General features: G+C 39.7%; 1 protein-coding gene across 23 annotated transcripts in view; it reads left to right on the forward strand.

The window, feature by feature from the left end:
• ANK2 (ankyrin 2) overlaps positions 1 to 17,561 on the forward strand; it is a 598,819-nt gene that overhangs the window by 498,406 nt on the left and 82,852 nt on the right. For all 23 annotated transcript variants that reach the window (XM_030564737.1, XM_030564739.1, XM_030564736.1 and 20 more), the window contains one exon: positions 6,230 to 6,302. In XM_030564737.1, coding sequence (XP_030420597.1) covers positions 6,230 to 6,302 — 73 coding nt within the window. The remainder of the gene's footprint in view (positions 1 to 6,229; positions 6,303 to 17,561) is intronic.

The raw sequence follows: 17,561 nt of genomic DNA on the forward strand, positions 1-17,561 counted from the left end.
ACATGCACCACAATGGAGATGGGGGTGGGATGGGGTGAGGAATGAGAGAGACGAAAATAATTTTGCTTTTACGTTGCATGCTGACAGCAAGTCCCTGTTGAAATGAACAGAGTAAGATGGAAACAAAATTGGCTTGACATGATGTTATAAACAGAGTGAGCTATGTTTTATTAATGAACTGTGAGAAATAGGCTTAGTTTTCTTCTCCAAATTTGAGTCAATCTCCAGAAAAATCTTAGTAAATATGGAGTATTTGCTTTTGCTGATATTTATTTATTTACTCTTATAACATACGTACGTGCGTGCGTGTGTGTGTGTGTGTGTGTGTGAGAGAGAGAGAGAGTGTATTCTCCCTCTCTCCGGGTAACATCAAAAGTAATTAAGTCCATTTTCAAAACCGACTTAGGTAGCCTATGTAACCACCCCTTCTCTTCTTTGTTTTCCTAATCTTCCTTCTCTTATTTCCCTTTCACATCTTTTACACCCACTTGTTGACTCTTCCATTGTATTTGTACAACACCTAGCAACACCCTGCTATCAGTGGTTGTCCAGGTACCACAACAATATAAATATTAAATAATAATAATAATATGAATTGCAGTATTAAAAAGGAAATTTATAAACACATTTAAAATACATAACTTTGATTTAGTTATTTAGGATCAAAGATTTTTTTTTAAACTCTATACTATATATGTGGGCAATGAACCTTTCCTCCAGACATGGCAGATGCTTGAGGAGGGTTTTATCTTTGGGCTAAATCAAACATTTGTTGAACCTAAAGGTTTCTGTACAAGAAATCCTATTGTATACCCTATATGCAAATTCAAACAAGAGAGAAACAATCTTGTGGGCAAATTCATCCCTGGTGAACTATGCCTGATATAGATAGAGTTTGCCAGAGATGAATTTGACTCCGTCCTCAAATGCCCCTTTGGTGCATGTAGGTAATGAGGTCTCTGCATCATCTTAAAGAGATAATTTGAGTGGTTAAAGAGCTTTTGGAACTATTGCCAAAAAGGAAAGATAAATTGCAGGTACTCCCTGCAATAGGGTTTTCCAGATGATGAGGTTGATATTGCTAGTACAATATAACATTTAACACTGAAAAAGATACATTGCCAGTATATGTTTCAGAGTAGCAGCCATGTTAGTCTGTATCCGCAAAAAGAACAGGAGTACTTGTGGCACCTTAGAGACTAATTAATTTGTTATACTCAAATAAATTTGTTAGTCTCTAAGGTGCCACAAGTACTCCTGTTCTTATTGCCAGTACAGCCAGGGTAGCTATTTCATTCTTCAAGGCCTTGACTAAGATCAGTGATATAACTGAGTGCTGCACAGAGAATGTTAGACAATCCAATGCTCTATTAATATGCAAGTCACTGATATTCTCGAAGATGAGGAATTTCCAGTGCTGGTTTATATATGGAACAATTGCTTCCAAAGGCCCTTGGCCTACTGTAAATGTGCAGAGTCTCATTTCATAGATTCATAGACTCTAGGACTGGAAGGGACCTCGAGAGGTCATCAAGTCCAGTCCCCTGCCCTCATGGCAGGATCAAATACTGTCTAGACCATCCCTGATAGACATTTATCTAACCTACTCTTAAATATCTCCAGAGATGGAGATTCCATAACCTCTCTAGGCAATTTATTCCAGTGTTTAACTACCCTGACAGTTAGGAACTTTTTCCTAATGTCCAATCTAAATCTCCCTTGCTGCAGTTTAAGCCCATTGCTTCTTGTTCTATCATTACAGGCTAAGGTGAACAAGTTTTCTCCCTCCTCCTGATGACACCCTTTTAGATACCTGAAAACTGCTATCTTGTCCCCTCTCAGTCTTCTCTTTTCCAAACTAAACAAACCCAATTATTTCAGTCTTCCTTTATAGGTCATATTCTCAAGACCTTTAATCATTCTTGTTGCTCTTCTCTGGACCCTCTCCAGTTTCTCCACATCTTTCTTGAAATGTGGTGCCCAGAACTGGACACAATACTCCAGTTGAGGCCTAACCAGCGCAGAATAGAGCGGAAGAATGACTTCTCGTGTCTTGTTTACAACACACCTGTTAATGCATCCCAGAATCACGTTTGCTTTTTTCTCCAATTATTGTTAACACTACTGAAGTGCTGAGGTCCAGAAGCTGTGGGCCAGAGAATTCTAACTCTCGCCTCTGTGTTGTTCTCCTGTGCATGGCTCTTGTTCCTGAGCTCAGTATGAGAACTGGGATTTGGGCCTTAATGAATGAATGATCTGTTGCATTTATTGTCGACAGAGATGAACTTCTTAAGAGCTTTCATATCTGACTCTTACTGTATATATTCATTCATTAGCCTGTTCATTTATAAGCCGAGCCCCCAAAATGGATTCGTGGAAATAGCAAAAACTGTGTGACCCCCTCATAAGCCAACCCTATATTTCGGGGATTGGAAAACTTTAGCTCCCAGCTCATCAGGGTAAGCTGCTGGTGGATCGGGATGTTTTGTTTACTTGGAGCATCTGCAGGCATGGAGCCCCTCAGCTCCCTGTGGCCACAGTTCACCATTCCCAGCCAATGGGAACTGCGGGAAGTGGTGCATCCCCATTAGCTTGGACCGGCAAACTGGGGCCAGTGGGAGCCGCGGTCGGCCGAACCTGTGAACACGGCAGGTAATCAAACCAGCCCGGTCTGCTAGAGTGCTTACCCTGGTGGGCTGCGTGCCACAGGTTGCCGATCCCTGTGTTAGATATTCAATTAAATGATTCCTTAGAGTTTTAAATCACCAGATTTTGGTGTAGACCATTTATAAGCCGACCCCCACTCTTTGATGTGTCACTTTTTTACCAAAAATATTCGGTTTATGAATGAGTATATTCGGTAATTTTTTTCTAGGCAATTCCATTTTTCCTCTTTTCCTCAGAGACCCCCTCTCTGTTTGTTTGCTGAGTTCTTGGCTATTTTATTCAGTGCTCATACTCAGGAACAGTACAGCATTTGGGTTACTTTCTCATCTTTTTAACAACTGATGTACACACACAGTGCTTTGCCCATCACTTGAAGAACGTACTGTCCTCCTTCTCACCTTATTCCACTTGTAGAGTGTCAGCCTTTTTGTGTATTTAGAATTTATTTCTTAATTCATTGCTTTTATTGCTACAGAGAAGGAAGTTGAGGTCACCTGCACTGCCGTGTGTGTTCAGTCTGCTTCAGCTGGCTCAGACTCCCTACTGCTGCCTGACCTTTCTAGGGGAGTGATAAAAAGAGTCAAAGAATTGGCTGAGGAATGTAATGAGTACAAAAGAGCTTGGAACACGTAACACATGCATTGAAAACCATACTTGTTAATTCCTTGAACCACGGTTAAGATCTAATTAAAGATGAATAACTGAGATTGCAGGCAACCAGTTTTGCCCACCCTCCGTCCTGCCCACATACAAACTATAGGAAGGTAAATTGAAACATATTATCTGCAGTTAATGCATTTCAGACAGTTAAACTTACAAATTACCAGTGTTCACACATTCAGCAATCATGAGAGATGTGTAGATATGTATAGAAAAGCATCATAATGATGAATCGTGCTATCTTCCTCACTGGCTTGCCAGAAGTATAGAAATACAGCATCAGATCTGGAAGTCCTCACTCAGTTTTTACACAGGCAAAATTGCTGTTGACCTCAGTGGGTGTTTTGCCTGAGTACGAATAGAGTAGGGGCTTCAAGGTTCATCCCTCAATAAATATCACAAGAGCTATATGTATTTTGCTACTTCCACGTTTGGGATTAATTTATGCTTTATAGGTTCTGGCCAGAATTGAGAGTGGAGCAATGGTGATCTATTCCTGTGGAAGCTTCAACAGACATACTGTCTCCTGACACTCCCCTTTGTACAATGAGGTTACATCCACTGCCACACACCTTAAGGAGTGAAGCATAAACTCTCCTTCATGGATATCCAGTTCTACTGGCTGATTACAGAGTGTGTTGTGGCCATGGAGTGGTTGTGTATTGGTTAGGGCTGTTCTGACCATGGAATTCCTCTTGAATTCATTGACTTGTCATCTCCTATTATATCACATGCAACATTCTTCAGGCTCTTATATAATCTTGTCTCCATCTATAGAACATATCTGCTCTCATTTCTCCACAGAATCCTTTCATGCCCTACACTCCTCACAATGCTCTCTTCTTATCATGGGAGGCAAGTTTGTAGAAATTTTGGTGGTGCCCAGAACCTGCCCCCCCCAACTCCGCCCCCTCAAACTCCGCCTCCACCTGCCTAAGGCTCTGGGCGGGGTTTCACGGGAGAGGTCTGCGGTGCAAGTCCTGGGCTGGGGATTAGGGTGCAGGAGGGGTGCAGGCTTTTGGAAGGAGTTTGGGTGCTGGGTGCAGGCTCCGGGCTGAGGCAGGGGGTGGGTGTGCAGGAGGGGGTGAGGGGTGCAGGCTTTGGGATGGAGTTTGGGTGCAGGCTCTAGGCTGGTGGTGAGGGTGTAGGAAGGGGTGAGGGGTGCAGGCTCTGGGCTGGTGGTGGGGGTGTAGGAAGGGGTGAGGGGTGCAGGTTCTGGGAAGGAGTTTGGGTGCTGGGTGCAGGCTCTGGGCTGGGGCAGGGGGTGGGTGTGCAGGAGGGGGTGAGGGGTGCAGGCTTTAGGACGGAGTTTTGGTGCAGGCTTGGCTGGGGGTGGGGGTGTAGGAAGGGGGAGGTGGTGCACGCTGGGGCAGAGGCTCAGGGTTCAGGGAAATGAGGGTTGGGGCTGAGGATGAGGGGTTCGTGCTGTGGGGGGGGCTCAGGGCTGGGGCAGAGGATTAGGGTGCAGGGCGATGAGGGCTCTGGCTGGGGCAGAGGATTAGGATGCAGGGGGATGAGGGCTCTGGCTGGGGCTGAGGATTCGGGTGCAGGGGGATGAGGGGTTCATGATGTGGAGGGATGAGGGCTCTGGCTGGGGACAAGGATTCGGGTGCAGGGGGATGAGGGCTCTGGCTGGGGAAGATGCAGAGGGATGAGGGCTCTGGCTGGGAATGAGGGGTTTGGGGCATTGGAGAGGCTCAGGGCTAGGGCAGAAGAGGGGCAGCCTGCCTTTCCATTAGCGGATGGCAGGCGCTAGGACCTTGGGGCAGCAGACAGCAGTTCTGCCGGAAGCCGTTCTCTGGCAGCACGAGCAGGCAAGGATGCAGCGGAGGGGACACGCAGGGGGAGGGGTGGAAGGCGGAGGCCAGGACCTGCTCCAGGCAGGGACGCGACGGGGCGGAGCAGTGGGGGGAGACCTGCAGGGGCCAGGGCCGGGACCCGATCCAGGCAGGGCCAGGGGAAAGACCCAGCTCCAAATATTGCTGGAGCAGGGCCCGCAGCCCTGAATATTCCTGGAGCCTGGGCACCTTGAGCCCATATAACCTGCCGCCTATGCTTCTTATTGCCTTCTTCATGTCCTTGACCCACACATGACCTCGTGCTAAGATGATGCTCCCTTTGTTGAATCAGTCTCCCTCCCTCTCCCAGTCTCACTCCATGGCCAAGCACGCTCTGTCTTCCTCTTCAAATCCTTCATGCAAAGTCACTGATTCTAAAAATCTATTTTCTAATAACCCCCATGTTCACCCTTACCTGAACTATTGTCTCATGTATTGTCTCTGGTGTTTTTGCCTTGTATAACTAATCCTGTAAGCTATTTGGTGCAGGTGATATGTCTGAATTTGTGTGTGTGTAAACCACCATGTACATTTACTCCAAGACGTAGGGTGATTTGTAATAATTATGAAAAGAGTAACATTAATACACATTGTGGTCACTGAGCTGCTATTTCAAGTAAGAAATGCATCATATGGTCTTTCTAAATATTCTTCATCTTTTTCAGTTTAAATATTTCACATCATTCATAGCTTCATTTCCAAATGCTTGGCAATTTTAATAATTTCCATATGTCCAGTATAACTTTCTATGGCTGTTCTGTAGATGTTACCTAATTCAATTTAGAACCATCCTAGAAGCATTATCTGTTACTCTACATGCATCATTTATCTATAGATGTTTTTATATGTTTTTTCCAGAATAAATGATCCTTTGCTGTAGCACAAAGAGAAAGCAAGAGTAACTATGGTAAAGATTACACCCTGAAAAATAAAACCAGAGGGAAGAGAAAACATTGTAAAATGTCTGAACAGATTGAACTGCAGCTGTTGTAGAAAATAGCCTGATAAATGCCTGCTATTTTTCTTGATGCTTAACTTGAGAGATGATTATTCTGTCTCTGCAGACTGTGACTGAGAAACACAAGCTGAATGTACCTGAGACGATGACTGAGGTCCTGGATGTTTCAGATGAGGAAGGTGAGCAACTTAAATTCCCTTATTTAGTGTCTTTTACGCCATTACAGTATAGAATTAAGCTGCTTCAATTCTTGAAATAGTGTGCTGTTTAAAGGCATTGATTTAATGCCTTTTTGGTTACAAGATTTGAATAGAAGCATTAAAGATGACCCCAATCCAGAAACCCTGGACCCAAACTCCAGTATCAGATCCAAACTTCTTTGTATGTTTGTAATGGTCTGAACTAAATAGAAATCTAAACACTTCCAAATGTGGGAGTTAAAAATTCATATATAAAGCTTTTCCAAAGGTGCGCTTGCCCACTATAAAGAGAGGTTTGAGGCTCTGAACATTTTGGATCAGATCCACCTGTATCCAGATATGCATATCACAGAAATAGATAGGGATCTTTGTTTAATTGGAAACATTTAGGTAAAGATGCATATATCTGAAGGAGATGAAGCTGTTACCTTGAAGGCCTTTTGGCACTTTCTGAACATAGATTCATAGGCCATGACATAAAATAACTACACAGTGATACCACTGGCACCCTTCCAGATTTAACCCCACGTGCTGACTCGAGGTGTATGTTACATCACTTAAATTTCACAGATTTTTTTTTAGGATTAAGCTATCTGGGATTATTACCTTTGGGCAGTTTATACTGAATAGAAATAAGCAAAATAGCTTTGGAGGATACATTTTTAATAGTTTATGAAAGAATAGTTGACAAATTTCAAATACTGTGACTTCTCAACTAATGATGCATCTACTTACAGGTTATCTTCCTTTTTCTATCTGAAATGCTGAATAATTCTATAGCAATAATATTTTACGCATGGCATATCTGCTGGTTCTTATTATTTGATGGGGATTGTCCTGGTGGTGAATGTCTAAGGGATTTAGGAACCTAAATTACAATTTTAAAAGTGACTTAGGTCCTTGAAAGATTAAGACTCATAGAAAATCAATAGGATTGGGGCTCCTAAGTGCCTAGATCCCCTTTTGAGATGGGTCATAGGCTGTTGAATCACTTAGGCAATTTTTAAAATTTATCCTGTCTCTTGATTTCTTTTGTTAATTTGCCCATGTTTAACAAAACAGCAGGCCAGAAATCAACAAGCATTCAAATCTATATGCAGTCAAGTATATGTTGGACTTTTCTGCAATGTAATCAATGCAGTTATATCTCTAGGGCCTGACTCTGCCAACTTTATTCCCTTTGAGCAGCACTTTACTCCTTGAACAATCTGAATGGGACTACTCATGGGTGACAAAATAAGATCTTTAATAATTACAGCATTATATTTATATTTTTCTATCCCCTTTGTTCATGTAAACTACCATTTAATCCTCTTTTAATCTGCATAGCACAGCATGGCTTTCCACTGCTGTATCTGGAGGAGCTAACTACTGGGTATCTCATTTTCTCAAGCTAACTTGTATGTTGTGCAGCCTTTAAACACTCTGATGATGAACGCCTCAGTGATGGGGAAGCATATAGTGGCACAGGTGCTGTTAGAAGGAGTTCTTGGAGTAAGACATACAAAACTTTTCTGTTTCTGTTTAATTTGGTTGTATATATTTATTTTTGTGCTGAATGTGCATAATCTGGATGCCTAACACTGATCCATGTTGTTACTTTTGAGAGCATGTCTGTGTGTATTTTTCTGTATGGAGAAGCCAAAAAACCCAAAGGCAATTTTACCTGTACCATTAATTATTTGACAGCACTTATTGTGGCCTTTTGGCATGACTACTTCTCTCCAGATTATTCTTTTAATCTGAGTTTTCTTGTCACCAGCTGACAAATAGAGTTTATCAAAAAGCTAGCAGACTGGAAATCAACCCTCCTCTACATCTCCTTGCAGGACATAGGCGCTGTACTAAGCATTTATGCCAATACTGCTGATTGCTGAGCAGAATGGTCACAAGGATTGCACTTCATGCCACCCTGCTTATAAAATCCATTCTTGGGGGCAAAATCGTATTGGGTGGTATGGAAGTTTGTTGTTATGGGTGGTGACTATAAGAGGAAATTAAAGTATCAGGAGGCCAGAATACAGAGACCTTGTATTAGAGAGACCGAGCCTTTTCATAATTGTGGACTGTCTGTAAGAGACTATAGCAGTAAGATTCCTGCAAATCTTGCCCTTAGGTGTATTACAGTGACAAGATATATTTCTGAATAAATAAATGTGACACACTAAACATTAGAACTTTAATCATATAGTTAAAAAGTTGAATATGACAGGAATACTTGAGCAAGTTAATATTTTAGAGCCCCACTGTGGAGCCTATTCATTGGAGGAGTTAGTTATTTGGTATTTTCCCTGTGAAGCAGTGGTTTTGTTTATAACTAATACTACATTAACAATATAATATTCATATATGAATAATAATTCAAATGCAATATCCGGTGCCAATGATGTAAAATCAAAAGAGCTATCTCATCCATTTACCTCCCAGAATTGTTTCCTGGAAAACGTTTGCTATTTTTCAGGTTTTAAATGTCTCAGTGATGGGGCGAGGCTTCCGCTGTATGTGTGTCCATTGGCTTCCAACTTGATCTTTGGTAATTTTCACCCAGTAGTTTGCACATTTAGCAGGAAGAGTCCTACTGGGGATCTTTTACTATTGAGAATATCTTCAAGAGTTTGGTGCTGAGGGCAACATTGTTATTCACATAGACGCAGTAGGATTGGTATTTTGTGTTTGTATGTTAAATTGGTTTCTGTTCATTGTTAAATGAACATTGTTTGTATTATGTATTATTAAGCACCAGAAATATGTGGTTGATGTTGTATAAAACAGAGAGAAAGATGGAAATGCAGACACGTGTGATGTGATGACACTCAGATGAATCACCGTCAATAGATTTGGCAGGAAGAGTGAATGTTAGGCAAGATTTGAATGAAGAAAAGTAGTCACCTTTTGCATCAGAAGGCCAGGGAGTTCCAAAGTCAGGCTACCATGGCAGAAAATATGAAGTCATGAGTGGAAGATAGAAAGTGGAATGGACAGAAAGAGAGTGGTGAGCGGGAAGCACTGAAGATGCAAAGAGAGTGACAGATGGAAACTTTTGAAGATGATGAGAACACTGTTCCATCAAATAACAAATCCCACTACATTACCATGAAGGGCCCGGTTACATAGACCTGTACAGGCAAAATATCCATTGGCATCAGTGAGTGTTTACCTGCCTCACAAGCTTGATATCAGGGCCTAAGACATTTTGTCACAACCCAGATTGAAATCAAGTATGTTACATAATAGAATTGTAATCTAAAATAAGGACTGCTTAAAGATTAATATTAGTTGCTCCATATTTATCATCACCATTATTTATTTAGCACCGACAATATGATCGGTGCTGTATATTTATACTCAAAACTCTCTCGGGAAAGAGAGATTTTAACATTTGTCATTCCCATTGTATAGATAGGGGAACTGAGACTGAGAAGTAAAAGAACATACCCAAGGAACTGCAGTGAGTTTGTGTCCAAGAAAACAACTTCTAATTCTCAATTCTGTTTCCATTGGAATAGATCATGGCATCATTTTGTATTTTGACATTGATTAAATAAAGTTAATTTTTGTTTGAGGAATGGGAATAAGAAAATGTAAAAGGCTGGGGTATGGGGTTTTTTTTTTATGTGTAGAAGAAATAGTCCCAGAAATCAGCCTTAGAATAACAACTCCCAAAGGGGAATAATCATTATAAAATAAACCCCAAGTGTTTACTGTCTAACAAATTACAAAAGATCCTATCCCATCTTTGCTTTAGAAATAAAGTTGTGTTGTCACTGTGTCATTTTTTTAAACACCAACAAATACTAGTCATCTAAAGAAGAGGATCATTAGGATAATGAATTTGCTAAAGTATTGCTGAAAACAGAAATAGCTTAATCATATAGGCTGAAAGTAACATATGTCCTCTACATCTATATGTACCATAATATGCATTAAATTGCTACATGTTTTAATCACTAAAGGCCAGATTGTTCCATCTGTACTCACACAGAGTAGTAGTCCCTTACTCTCAAGTAGTCCTATGGATTTCATACTTACTCAAAGTAGTAATAACCATGTGAGAGTGGGGTTTCATATCCCTTCATGAACATGGATTAGTGATAAAGTGTTTTCATGTATCTGTAGAAGTAACTCATCATTGAAACACAAGAAAAATGTTACTTTAGATTTCATAAAACAGCTCAGAGTTAATCCATAACCTGTTCCGTCAGATTCCTGATTAAAAGAAGAGTGGCTTACTAGGAATTTATAAACTGAAAATCCTATTTCACATAAGAGAAAGGCACCAATAAAAAAGGTTTCTTCGTTTGTTTTTGTAGCATGTAGTAAACTTGAGAATGTGAAATATTCAAACCATTTAATGAACATGGCTCAAATATTGCTATAGGCAAGAACAGTTGACAAGAGCTAATGAAATATTACTATTTTGTTTAGGCACTGAAGTGAGAGTCAGTAAATCTGGGTCTTACTCCAGGATCTTCCACTGACCTCTTTGTGTGACTTTGGGGAAGTCACTTCACTTTCTTGTGCTTCAGTTTCCCCATCTGTAAATTGGGAATAATGATACATTCGTTTGTATGGCACTTATGGACCTATGGATTTAAATTTCTATGTAAGAGCAATATTATTCATAGATTCATATATTTCAAGGCCAGAAGGGACCATTGTGATCACCTAATCTGACCTCCTGTATAACACAGGCCATAGAACTTCCCAAAAATAATTCCTTTCGAAATAAAGCATATTATTTAAAAGTTGCCACTGATAGAGAATCCACCACAACCCTTGGTAGATTGGTCAAATGGTTGATTGTACTCAGTGTTAAAATTTTTCATTGTATTTCCAGTTTGAATTTGTCTAGCTTCAACTTCCAGCAATTGGATTTTGTTATACATTGGTCTGCTAGGTTGAAGAGACCTTTACCAAATATTTGTCACCCATTTACAAACTGTGATCTGGTCACCCCTAAACTTTCTCTTTGTTAAACTAAATAGATTGAGTTCCTGAAGTCTATTACTAAAAGGCATAGTTTCTAATCCTTTAATCATTCTTGTAGCCCTTCTCTGAGCTCTCTCCAATTTATCAACATCGTTCTTGAATTGTGGACACCAGAACTGGATGCAGTATTCCAGTAGTAGTCATACCAGTGCCAGATATGGTGGTGAAATAACTTCTCTGCCCTTGCTCAAGATTGCCCTATTTATGCCTCCAGGGATTGCATTAGCCAATTTGTCTACAGTGTTGCACTGGGAACTCATATTGAGCTGATTATCCACCATGACATCCAAATCTTTTTCAGAGTCACTGCTTCCCAGGATAGAGTCCCTCATCTTGCAAGTACAGCCTACACTCTCTGTTCCTAGGTGTATACATTTACATTTAGCCATATTAAAACACAGTGTTTACTTTAGCCCACCTTACCAAGTGATCCAGATAGTTCTGTATCAATGATGTATACTCCTCATTACTTACCAGTCCTCCAATCGTTGTGTCACTTGCAAACTTTATCAGTGATGATTTATGTACTCTTGCAGGTCATTGCTAAAAATGTTAAATGGCGTAGGATCAAGAACTGATTCCTGTGGGAACCCACTAGAAGCACTCTCACTCAGTGATGATTCCCTGTACAATTACATTTTGAGACCTATTAGTTATCCAATTTTTAACCCAATTAATGTATTCCATGTTAATTTTGTGCTCTAGTTTTTTAATCAAAACGTCATGTGGTACCCAAGTCAAATACCTTGGAGAAATCTAAGTATATTACATCAACGCAATTACCTTATTCACATCAAAAATTGAAATAATCAAATGTTAGTTTAATTATGACATGATTATAATAATTATATAATAAAATGCTGTAGGTACAGAGGAATATTCTTTGTTCAAAATGCATTATGGCTGCACCTGCCTAGAATTGCATTGAGATAAACATATTGAAAGGTTGCCTACTACTTTCTATAACCTTTTGGGTAAGCAATGCGAAAATGCTGCTTTGTAGCTTCTTATCAAGAATGTTCATCAGTGAATCACATCAGATGTTCAAGTTCCTTCTATAGCTGCCTTAAAGTAGTGGGAGTATTATTTGGTTATGTGTAGGCTTGACAGAATTTGATTTTTACTTTTTTATCATATCAGTGTTTTTTTCTATTATTGACTTAATTTTCAGAGTTTTGGGAAATTGTGGAGTGGGTCAGACATTGGGGAGAGTCCGACAAAAAATACTTAATGACAGTAGATAATGAGATTCAAATAGGTAAAGCTTTATATCCATTAAAACACAACTTTTCAACATCTCACATCAGAATATACAAAATATATATCCTTAAACTCTGATAAGTTCTCAAGTAGTATTTTTCTTAATTTGCCTATCTGTAAATTTTGATTATCATTAATGGAAATATTTTTTCAAAGGTTTTTGTGTGTGTGGAGAAACTGATGTACTAATAAAAATCTAATCTTTCCAAGCCTAGTTAATGTGTGTGAGAAAGAAGTTGGGCAAACTAGTCTGGGCTAAATTCACTGCTGACATAAGGGCACACAACTCCATTGAAGTTGTGGATTAAGTAGTGGAAAATATAGGGCCTTCCAAAATTATCTAATAGCAGAACTGGAGGATGTAGAACCTTGGTTAGACTGAAGAAACACAATTTATAAATACTTTAAAGCCACATGGCCAAATTCTGCTGTTGCATTATACTGCGGTAAATCCAGAAAACTCGCACTGAAATGAATGCACTTACCCTGGATTTACTGTTTTATAACTGAGAACAAGATTTGGCCAAATGTATGTAGCCAAGTATGGATGACTTACAGAAGCAGATCAAAAGCTATATGTCAAAAGCCCAATGAAAGACAGAGAGAGAGAGAAATGTACATTCATAGGAAGTATTTGGTAGGCATATTAAAGCTAATTCCTAAAATCTTATTGACAGGAAGGGAACAATAATACAATAATACCTTTCTTCTGTGCATGCTGTGATAGGCATGGGAAACCAGCAGAGAAATTTAGCCAGTATCTCCCTCTTGTTTCAAAATGATCTCCACACTCTAGATTTCACTCTGGCTATGAAAGAAAAAAATGGTTAGCTATTAAATGATCTCTTGCTTGGCCCCATTGAGACAGAGCTATTTGTGTTAAAGTGCAGTACTCTGTATAAATGGCTTTGTTGGGTTCCATGTTTATAGTCTCTTAATGATTTCCATGTCCAATGATTGTTTTTTTTCTAAGTGCCAGACGTACAAACTCAGTTGTCAATTTGAAAGTCAGGATGGATTCTTTCTTTCTTTCTGCCATCAGAATTTTTTTGACATGTGAAGCAGATGATCTATCTCTCTTCCATAGTTGCATTTGCTCTGCATTGCTAAGACAAGCCAAAAATAATAACTAGATGTGGTTGAAAAATTTTCGTTGAAACTTGTTTTCTGACAGAAAATGGCTTTTTGACAAAATAGAAATTTGTGTGAACATTTTTCAGGTTTTCATCAAAAAACTTGAAGCTGGATTTTTTTTAACAGAAGTCTTTTTACTAGCTTTAGGTATTTCTTGTTAATAATGGATATTTGGGGATTTTGAAAAAAATTAGATTGTTTGGCTTTTTTCTCACACACCCTGCACCCCCTGCTCAAAAAAAAAAAAAATCTTGACAGAAACTAATACTTTTCATTTTCTTCAAAAAATTTCTCAGAAAAATAGAAACCTTCCCTGACCATCTTTAGTAATAACAATATAAGTTGGCCAGTAAAATCAGCAGGCGTGACTGAAAACACAAGAAGCACATTTATTGGTCCTGCTTTGAGCAGGGGTTGGACTAGATGACCTCCTGAGGTCCCATCCAACCCTAATATTCTATGATTCTATGATTCTATTGCATAAGAAAGTGTTAGTTTTCCGTAGGTGTTTTGCAGAGCAAAAACTCACTTTAAAGTCAAAAATGAATACTCTGCTCTTTTGCAAATGGTCTTACTGAATCTTCATTTAGTGGAAAAGGTAGCAATGAGAAAAGGCTGGAGAATGATTAGGAGGCACTTATGACATACTGTATACCTTTAAAATCGTTGTAACAGATGTCCTTACCAGCAATTCTGGAAATGGAATTATTTTTTCCACAGGATCTAGCAGGACCTGATTATGTATTAACATAACTGTTTGTTGAAGCAACCTGCTAGTTCTTTTTCTTTCTAAACCAAGATCAGAACATTTCAGGAAGGGGCATGATTTCTGTTGAGTCTTACCCATCTGAAAAACATCTTTGAAATCCATCTTTAAAGAACAGTAACGGTCAGAAATTATTTCCACTCTCCACAAGCTTTAGAATGTACTTTTTTATCTTTCCTGCATGGGTATTCACAAATTGTTTTTACATTGACATTAATAATCTTAATGGCAGGGTCTCTGGATGCTGACAGTGCCATAAGTCATTAACAGTTAATGTAAATCCCACAAGTCATTAGAACATGATCACTGTGTTTAAATAGAGTATTATGGATGTTTTTTCTTTACTCTCCTGTGAATGATGATTTCAGAGCATTTTAGCATGTAACATTTTATTATTTTTTTTATTAAGGCAGAGTTGCAATACGACATTAATATACTACATCATACATGACTTATTCAGGATCAGGTTCATATTCAAAGAACCTGGCTAAAGATATTGGCTTGCTGGCTGGGGAGCTGTTTTCCTTTGAGTACAGTAAAAAGGATGACTACATTTCTAAATACCTATCCCCTTTTTGGTGCTTCTCTTTTGTAGTATTAAAGAAAGGTGTTGAGTGAAAGACAGACATGCATTTATCTATCCTATTGAACTTAGAAGGACAACTAATACAATACTTTGTACCACTGAGCTCAAGGCAAAGAACCATTTCTTTCCTTCCACCCTAGTACCCACAATATTGTTGTCAGTGAATGTATTTAGGTTATAGATGGCCCAATTAATCCAAGCTGTCTCCACTCCGGGCTGGCATGAGTTCCGTATGTTATGATAAAATTTCTTGTTTTGTGGATACAATCGATGAGATTTGGAGTGAGCTGTTTCCATCCATTTGGGCAGAGCAGTATTCTGGTGGGACGCATCTTCTCTCAGTGACCCTTTCTCCACATGAGTTTCTTTTTAAGACATTCCTTGCCCAAAATCTATTTTTAGGATCTGTTCTCTCACTCTGCTTGGAGTCATGCAAAGCAGTTACTAACACCTGAGGCTTCTACTGACTGAATGGCCCAGGGGGAGGAGAAACATGGAACGGACATGTAGTAGAACAGGAACTTTTGGTGCTTGGGAGCAACTTTACATGCGCTCTCTACTATTGACAGCCCCCTGCTGTAGCACTTTATTCCCCTTTTGGCATCGTACAGTAGATCTACTTTGGATTTGTCAGCCTGCCATTCAGTCAGCATCCATTACTTATCAAGGCTTCTATGGCATGGAGGGTTGTGAATATTTTATTTCTGGTTCACATCCTAAAGAGACAGTGTTTATTCTCTGTCAGGTGACAACTTGACCACCTGCCAAATACTAGAATTCACTTTACAGTGCTCTAATTCAGGATGAGACACATTTCAGTCATCCTCCCCTTCCCAGAATCCCAGGAGGGCAGATTAGTGCCAGTGCAGTGGGGACACGTGCAGACTTTCCATTTCATTTGCTTTATTTCCTGTCTTTCTATCAGTGCTTCTCTGAGCGACATATAGCTGACGTGATGTGATGTGCATCCATGATCAAGTAGCTATAGAATATTTGGGATTTCAACTGGCTGAAGATGCAAAAATCTACAGCTATGTTATGGCAATTATATTCATTCGCTAAATCCATTGTAGTGCAGGTAATTATTTAATGGATGTAATACACTGAGTGGAGCATTGACTCTGGGGAATCAAAGGTTTCCAAGCAGATTCTCGGGGTGATCTTTAATATACTGGCCATTAAAGATACTTCAGAGTTGAATAAAAAATTCATACTTGCCTTAGCTGCCTCTTCTCCAGCTGTTACTTCTAAGATGCAGAGCCCACATAGGGAGCTGTACAGCATCCTGTGGACCTTACTAACATATAGCAAGGGAAGACAATGTTTTTGGCAAACTAACATAAGTGTATTTCGCTTTAAGAACTTACATTAAAAACAGTTTTTGGCAGCTTTTTGCACAGTCCTCTTTCTCTTTTTTAATTTATCCCTTTGGCTTTCTTTGATGAAAATACTGTGGGAAAATGACTGGAAAAACAGTTCTTCAGCAATTGTCTTCCACAGTAGAGTTATGTTGCTGTGATGAGTTTGAGCTGTCCTACTGCATTAAAAGCAATACCATATCCCCCCAAATGAGCTGATTTATAGAGTGAATTTCCTGGATAGCATGGAGAAAATTACACAGAGCCCCACTCCTGGCTGAAGATGTGGGCATAATGACCAGAGCACCCTAATGAAAATACATTCGTAGCTGATCTGTCTTGTTTTAAAAGGCTTAATTAAATGTTTCTCCCAGAACCATAATTCCCAAACTAAGAACTGTATGTGGCTTCCCAAATTCTGCTCTCCATATAATGCACTTACAGTTTCTTTCATTTAAGGATCTCAAAGTGCTTTTTCGATGGTTAACTGATTTAAGCCACATTTCAAGGTAGGAAAGTATCCACCTCCGTTTTGGAGTTATATATAAGGAGGTTCAGTGTAATTGGGTAGTTTGCCCTGTCACTCATTAGAAGTGTTTGGAATTAGAATATAGGATTCTTCCCATTCCCAGTCTCCTACTCTAACTGCTAGACAGTATTGCCTCCATGTTCAGCAGGGCTTGCCAGGGGAGGCCAGAGAACTATGATCTCTACACATGACCAGCCTCTCTTACCAGTCTATTCACTGATAGTCACATAATACTGGTGTCTGAACATGTGAAATCACTAGTATAAAGATTATTTTTGTTTTAATAAGACCCACAAGTGATTAGCAAACATTTTACTTTTTATTCTAGACCAACCAATGACCAAATATAGTCCCAAAGCACTGTCAAGATGTTTCCCCTACGGCTTATAGAAGCTCCCTTAGCAACTTGAAATTGAAATCTGTTGCCTTATTTTTTAAAAAGAGTTGTGATATAGCCGGTTTACAGGGACATGATGCTGGCTGCTTCTGGGAGTGGCACAGGGCCAGGGCAGGCAGGGAGCCTGCCATGCCACAGGACTGGGCTGTAGTTTGCCTCCCCTGGGCTATAACAATGATTGGCAATGGGATTTCCCTTCATTCCTCCACCTCTGAACAG

Source organism: Gopherus evgoodei, chromosome 5 (assembly GCF_007399415.2).
Source record: "Gopherus evgoodei ecotype Sinaloan lineage chromosome 5, rGopEvg1_v1.p, whole genome shotgun sequence".
In the NCBI taxonomy this organism is placed as follows: Eukaryota; Metazoa; Chordata; order Testudines; family Testudinidae; genus Gopherus; species Gopherus evgoodei.